This window comes from Rhagoletis pomonella, unplaced genomic scaffold (genome assembly GCF_013731165.1).
Source record: "Rhagoletis pomonella isolate Grant_MI unplaced genomic scaffold, Rhpom_1.0 Rhpom_scaffold_00012, whole genome shotgun sequence".
Lineage (NCBI taxonomy): Eukaryota > Metazoa > Arthropoda > Insecta > Diptera > Tephritidae > Rhagoletis > Rhagoletis pomonella.
In genome coordinates, this window is record NW_023458566.1 from 18,729,424 (window position 1) to 18,736,960 (window position 7,537).

The following is a 7,537-nucleotide window of genomic DNA, read 5'->3' on the forward strand; positions in this document are numbered from 1 at the left end:
AAGTAGAATTTTGGCACAGAATAATAAAGGTATGGAATTTTTGGAAAATGGGCGTGACCGCGCCCACTTAAGATTAAATGCTATACCTCTGTAGCCGCTTCACCAACTCTTACCAAAATTGAAGCGAACATTTCTTAGCGCCCAACTAAGAAATTTTTGAAATCAGGCAATAACCACGCCCACCTCCCATATAACGGTAATTTACAGAAAGCCGAAAACTGCGATAAATCAGTAACTACTCTACGCACTTTATCGATTTCTACCAAACTTGGTTCATTTATATTATTATTAAGTCTAGCCTATTATCGAAAACGTTTGAGATCGGGAAAAACAAATAGAAATTCTTCAAAATCATCCACCCATCCATTACTTTCATCCATCCACCATTTACTTTTTAACTGCCCTGATTTCTGGCGGTTTTAGGAATCCTCTGCTGCGGCTATCAGCTGCCTCAAGATCTTCATAATGAGCACACAACACTTTGTCCAGCAAGTATTTGTTTTATTTTTGTGTTTTTTGCTGTACTTGAAACACTTTTTAGTGATATGACAATGGACAGATTAGGAAATGTTCAGGTTTAGCCTGGCTTAACCTAATCTGGTTTACCTAACTGTCCACAATAGAGCATTTGGAACCTCTTTCGATTTTTTTAAGCAACTAGGAAATAGGACAAAGTCTCTTCTTCTTGTTGTGATAGTTTTAGTAAAGTCTCAGTACTTATAGTAATAATAGATTGGCGTCTAGCCAATATGTTAATGTTTGGCCGTGCTTCTCCTCCGCCTTGTTTGGAGGCGTCCGCCTTGATATTGTAACAAAAAGGGGTGGGGCCGACTCATTGCTGAATTACACTCGGAGATTTGCCATTACCCGCCGATGGGCCGCTATTCTTTTTTTATGTTTTCAATGTTAGTCGTAAACTGGACTCGAACCCAGGCCATAGGAAATGGTAACCTTCTAAATAACTGAATAGTACGACTGCTCCCAAGGCAATCTTGACCTCCTTTGCGTTGCAAATTGGTATTATAGCATCAGCAATGAAGGCGTTGTCGTTGTCGAATAGTTAAAGTCTTAACATTCCCAAAATATATTGCCAAAGTTGTCATTTTAAATTAACACTGAAATTCTCGTGGCTTTTCATCACGAAATAGTCAGATGATCCAATTTAAAAGTTGATATTAGTGAATTAGCAGATATACATAACTAATACTTAGATAGTAAAAAAAAATGTTGAAACAACACAACAAATTTGCCTTTTGACAGCACTACGCTAAAATATAAATCACTTCAAATCTGTACTAAAATTAGCTGATATCTGCACGCGCATCAATTCATTAATCAAAGTAATCAAACGTGCAATCGTCTCGTAATGGATCTCTACTCTCAGCTCATGCGTACATCGTAAGCTTGTCGCTAAAATAGGTATTTGTGTGTGTGTGTGTTATTAGTTGGCAAGGGGTCGCTTACCCGGTCGGACCATGCAGAATGTGGTTCCCTAACAATGCCATTTAGGCTACTGGTTTTTTTTTACGAAAAATTCGAAGCACATTTAAATTCTGTAGAAAAAATTTCAAAAATCTGTGGAAGGCTAAAAATCTGTACTGTAAAAAACTTCACTGCTAAAGTCAGTATTTTGGAATGCTTTGGCTTCGGCAAATAAATCCGAACGATAAAAAAAATTTTACAAAACACTCCAAATCAACAACAACCATCTCATGCGAAATTATCTTTTGAAAGAACTGTTCTTGCTGTGCTTCATGTATTTGGCACTATATACCTCTGCGTGGAAAAATAACATTTTTGGAAGCAGCCAAGTCCGAATGGGTAACCGCCAATATTTTGAAGGTGGCAGGGTCATCCATCGTCTAATGAAGACATAAATCATTAAACATTTTGGAAAGATTTATTTCACTAATAAGCGGAAAGCGTCTCCCATTCGATTCCCTGTCTTATCATAAAAGGCAGACTGTCTTTACGAGACGACAGCATAAAACAGTCTGCCGCTTATTCTGAGGAAAATTTAATAGCGCCAATAGCATTATTCATAGACAATAAATTTTTAGTACACCACAACATTTGCTAAAAAGTCATGGATCCACCAAGATTTGATTTGAATACCGCAAGCACGTAAGCACGTAAGCACGTAAGCTTAGCGAAAGAAATAAAAGTACGTGCGCGGAGTATTTTTTGATTGTTGGCATTTCATTCATAACGACGCCAATGCAAATGTAATGGAAACGTTGTGCCGATGTGCGGAGCATGCGGTGGGTGAGTGCTCAGACTCATAAATTGAAGCGCCCGCGCAAACGGTGATCTCCACCGACCGCTCCACCAGCCAACCAACCTGGGCTGCCCGATAACGCTGTAAGCAAGAAAAAATCGTACGTACACACGCATATTCATTCACATGTAAATATAGACACTTACATACTTACATAGGTGTTTAATAAATTGTAAGTACTCGTTTACCATTTTTTTTACGAGCTCAACGACGTTGTATTTATGTATGTAGTTACACGGACAAGGGCATAGGCAGCCATCGCACATCGTTTTGGCCGAGAGGGGCGATGCCCTATCATCTACATACATACATACATACATACATACATACATACATACATACATACATACATACATACATAGCAGCTATTTACAACTACGTAGTAGAATTATTGTAATTCCATCGTAAACAGCGCCCTCATTCATTACTGATTACTGGATTGCATTGTCTGAGCGAGCGAGTGTCTGCTGGCTGATTGTACTAGCTGCTATTGAAAAAGCGCGCCAGAGTACAATGCAAATACAAAACAATTAGAAAAACATAGTTAGTTAATGGAGGAGTCGTTGTCGGAAATGCGCACTTGCCGCGGGGTATCCATAAGTTATGTATTTCATAATTTCTAGCGTTGGCTGTTGCTTGCTTGCTTGTTGATATGTATGTATGTATGTATAGTATTTTTAGTGACATACATATAATATTAAATCAGTTACCCGTTGAGTAAGTATATAAATACACAATTTTTACTACGCCTTTATGCAGTTAAATTTAGTCGCGCACCAATATTATTAAAGCTTATTTGACAGATACACAATCGCAGTTTGTTTATTTGGTAATTACCGCAGGTGAATTTAAGTGTCTAAATATTTATTAAGTATGGGCGCACACATATCAACTTACTGTATGTATGTATGTATGTACGCCTATGAGCACCGCACTTATTTAATGCGTAAATGCTAAAAGTGGCTGAAATAAAAAACAAAATATATGTATTAAAATAGAAACCGCGTAACTGACATTTTTTGCCAAAAATTAAACGACGATATAACTTGTTTAGAACATTGATATAAAATAATGTTCTTAATTGCGAAACAACGAAAAAAATGCTTGCCAAAATTTTACAATGTAGGTACCCATTAGTCTGTAAACTATATTATTGTTAAGGAAAGACAATGAAGAAAAGACACAGATTACAAATACAAAGAAGGCACAAATAACAGGTTTTTGCCAGCTCACAAATATAACCCCTACAAATTGACCTACATCTTGGTCACAATTCACTCGAAATTTTGAGGGACCTCAGATTCGGATTCAGCGGATCGAAATACTTATCGGTAATTGGGTCTGGTTAAACGTGTATGTGTTTTTTTTTTGTGTGCCGGTGTAATTATTACTTCAAACATTTTTTCTGCTATGTTGAATGAGATCAAATGCAGCTTCTTCAGAATAAGAATCAACAGAATAAATAATTGGAGAAGTTGAAGGGTTAAAACGAATAAAATGGGAAACCGAATTTTACTGGAATTTCTACTGGAGTCCTTTCGAAAGTATCTCCAACGAAGACGACAAAATATTTTTTTTAGTCGACCGAAAAGAAAACATTTTTTTTCTATCCCATTTGTGTCGGTGACAGGCAGCAAAATCAACGGAAATAACGCCAACTACAACTATTTCGCATACTCTTGAGAAATAAAGCCAATTGACATTATTACCTTCTCAAAAGCGAAATAAAATCCGTTGACATTATTGCTCTCTTGAACATTAAATTTGCGTAGCTTCGTGGCGGCCGGCGAGTTCTAGATCATTTCTACATTCTTCGTCAAATATTTCTCGTCTTCCAACTCTTTTTTCGTTTAGTTTTTCGCATCGTGTTTTTATTATATTCATATTTTAAGTTTTTTTATTAAAATCAATTAGTGGTGGTTAAGGATTGTCTTGATTGATAGCACTGAGGATTTGGCAATAACCTCTTTCATGTGTGGAAGCAACACTTACGGGGATTCGTTTATTGCAACAACAATCATATCTCGCGTACGATTCAAGAACAAAATTTGTTTCTTTGAATCGACATACTTTAAGCATTGTTGACGCTATATCCATTTGAATGAGGAAATAACATCACTTACTTTATTTCCAAATTGTTGTTGACTTTATTTCGCTTTTGAAAAGGTAATAATGTCAATTGACTTTATTTCACACTAGTATGTGAAATATTGTCAATTTATGTTATTGCCGTTGATCTTGTTACCTGTCACCGTTTGTATCGGTTTACGGCTCATTTTATATGGGTTGAATAATAAGTGTACTCTTGCTCTATACGACACAAAAAACAAAAACGTTTTGTCGTCTTCGGTCTAAATCGTTGTAAGAAAAGATTCTGAATCCCGGGATTGAATGCCCCAGTATGAAGCAAGAGTCCAAGTATTTTTTTAACCGTCCGAGATCTTATCGCACTTGAGCTATGCATATTTTAATATATTTTTAGCTTTTCGGGGCATTCCAAATCACAAATTATCGAAATTGAAATATTTATGACCAAACTTTTTTAAGCACAAACAGCGTGTCCATATATTTTAAATAAACACCTGCGAGTGATAACGGAAAATGTTTACCTATGTATTTATTAAGGTTTATTTAAAAGAAATTAGAGGCAAACTAAATAAACAAAAAATGGTGCTATGGTATTTTAATTCTATTTACTAATACCTTTAAGACAGAAAAAGTAATATGAGCTCAGCTCACCGTAGTCAACACTTTTGAACTAACCAAACAAAGGTAACTTTATTTAAAAATAATACTCAGAAACCTTGACATATTTACCACAAAGTTAATAAACAAAATTTTGTTTACATAAATGCATGGAGAAAGTGTTTTGGTATGGAAAAGCTTTCATGGTAATCCCAAATGGCATTTTTGTTTTGTATAGTAGAATTGACAAACACTTTTCATTGAATACATTCGAAAATTTCAGGATATTTTGAAATAGTTACACTCTTTGAAAACTTTTTTTAAACTCTCCCCAATAAGGCCCGTAACGAATTCTAAAAGCAGCCAATGTTTAATAGTTCGTTTCAATATCAACGTTTGGCCACAAGTTCAGAGTATATTTAGTATTTGTACGAGCAGTTAACATTGAAAGCCAAAGCGTAGCACCGTCAGTCTGGGACTTTAACCCAAAATAAACACCTTACCATCAATGTACCAATTTCCCCGTTACTAAGTATGATCTAGTATTTGATTGGACGCAGAATTGAATTTTAGGGACTAAGAGCACAACTCCACAACAAGCTTTTCAGACGTTTAGCGTTTTTGAAGCTTTCAGCTACACAATTCAGCTATTGCTGAAAGCCTGAAAAGCGCGGAACGCCTGAAAAGCTTTTTGTGGAGTTGTACTCTATCGCTGATAGCCTTATTGAGGTACGTTAAGAGCTTTACTAGCTTAACACCATTCACCGTAAATCAATTTGGCCACTCTTCTGCAACATCTGCTTTCCCCCACTCACAGAAGTGTGAGGTCAGAATCGTGGATATATTGGTCCGTTGGTGATCTTCGTTTGTTGCGAAACTTTCTGATTCAGCTTCTCTGCATAGGAGCCAGTGTAGTAGCTGCTTTTGCACTTAATTTTCCTGTTATTGCCACACATCGCTTCCAGCACCTTCGGAATAAGTAAATTCCTAGTCGTGGGGTGATCGACAAAAGCTTTTTCTTTCTTAGAAGCGAAACTTTTCCATCGACTTAACGCCACGGTGAAGGTGGTATATGGCGCATACGTGGACGGAAAACGAATGACTGACTGCTTTTCAGTTCATGCACGCTTAGGGCACACACACTGAGTTTTTTTCTTTCTTAAAATTTTCCCTGTCTGACTTCGGCTTTGTGATTTGCAATAAATGTTGTACGCGAAGTCAGGTGCATATTCAGTGGCCTTATTGCCATATTATTGGTGCCTAGGGTCGCATAACAAATCAAAATTGCACCACAGTGCAAAATTGCTGTGCACCCAACAGTTGTAAATTCTGATTTTTTTAAAGCATTTTTTAATTGCAATATCATTTCTACTTTCGCTGACACAAAAGCCATGTCATGCTTTCCCACGAAATTTACAACTTTCGCTAAGATATTGCACACAAAAACGGAGCTTCCATTTCGCTTTCATAACTTCATGCAAGCATTTAAATTATTATAGTTTTATGGGAACTAATAACGATCATAAATCGGACAAGTGCCGGCAACAACATGGCTGAGATGTGAATCAAACAAAAATCAATGGCATTTGCACATCAACCAATTCGTGTTTGATTGAGAGTCAGGCGTCCGAGTGGCACGCCAGCGAATAAAATCATTAGCCAACTAAATAATTCCTAGGTAATTGCATTAATTATACGCGACGATAGCACCTGGCGATAGCACTGGGGGCAACAAAGTAACAATAACAATTAAAAGGTTTTGGCTTAATTGAATAAACATTTGACATAATTTATCACCGGACAATGCTTGTAAAATGGGACATGCAACACCAATCGAACACAAAATTTTTGGGATAGCAATCAAGCAACTGGCTCGCATTTGAGGGCCGGCCTGTGGTATAAATAGGGTGCAACGTCGACGCCATCAAACAGTTTGCAAAACTAACTATTTTTTGATTCAACGATTGAAAATGAAGCGCAACTTGGCTTTGCTCCTGTCCGTGCTGGTGCTGTTGATGGTGGGTATCCATCGTAGTTGATATTGAATTTTTTAACTAGCTCCTTTTTCACGCAGGCAGGCGGCTGCACGAACGCTCAAGGACCTCCACCACCTAGCGGCGGCGCTGGGGCTGGTGCAGGAGCTGGGATGAGCATCGGTGCTGGCCTAGGTGGCGGTGCAGGTGGCGGAGGTGACAGCGGAGCTACCGGTGGTGCATCGTTCGGCGCAGGATTCAGCGTTGGCGCCGGCGGTGGCGGTGGCGGACAAGGCGGCGCTGGTGCGGGCAGGCGCTAAGCGCAACCACAACACCTGCGCACACTAATGTGTTGATTTGTTTTTTTTTTTTGATTACTGCAAATGTAAACGAGGGTATCATAAATAAAAGCGCCTAGCTGAAGGCAAATCATTCATTCGATATCCGATTTCGATTTCCGCTTGCCCATGGCTGTCGATTGTACGCTTAACTGTCGATTAAATGTTCAATGTTGCGGAAGGCCTTTTTTTTGGGGGGAAGGGGGGACAGAAAGGGCGACCAGGCACAGCACCTGTGATAATTGTGGCGGCGTGAATTGCTG

General features: G+C 38.2%; 1 protein-coding gene across 1 annotated transcript; it reads left to right on the forward strand.

Annotated features, from left to right (window-relative positions):
* The first annotated feature begins 6,933 nt into the window (after nt 1–6,933).
* LOC118747617 (glycine-rich protein 5-like) lies at nt 6,934–7,256 on the forward strand. The gene is made up of 2 exons (XM_036481665.1): nt 6,934–6,981; nt 7,038–7,256. Exons 1-2 carry the CDS (start codon nt 6,934–6,936, stop codon nt 7,254–7,256), a joined length of 267 nt encoding a protein of 88 aa, XP_036337558.1.
* Nucleotides 7,257–7,537: the final 281 nt, after the last annotated feature.

Excerpts from the sequence above, each read along its gene's own strand:
- LOC118747617 (XM_036481665.1), top strand. The coding sequence starts at position 6,934 with ATGAAGCGCAACTTGGCTTTGCTCCTGTCCGTGCTGGTGCTGTTGATG. Across the intron at positions 6,982-7,037 it reads CCGTGCTGGTGCTGTTGATG|GCAGGCGGCTGCACGAACGC; the intron begins GTGGGTATCCAT and ends TTTTTCACGCAG.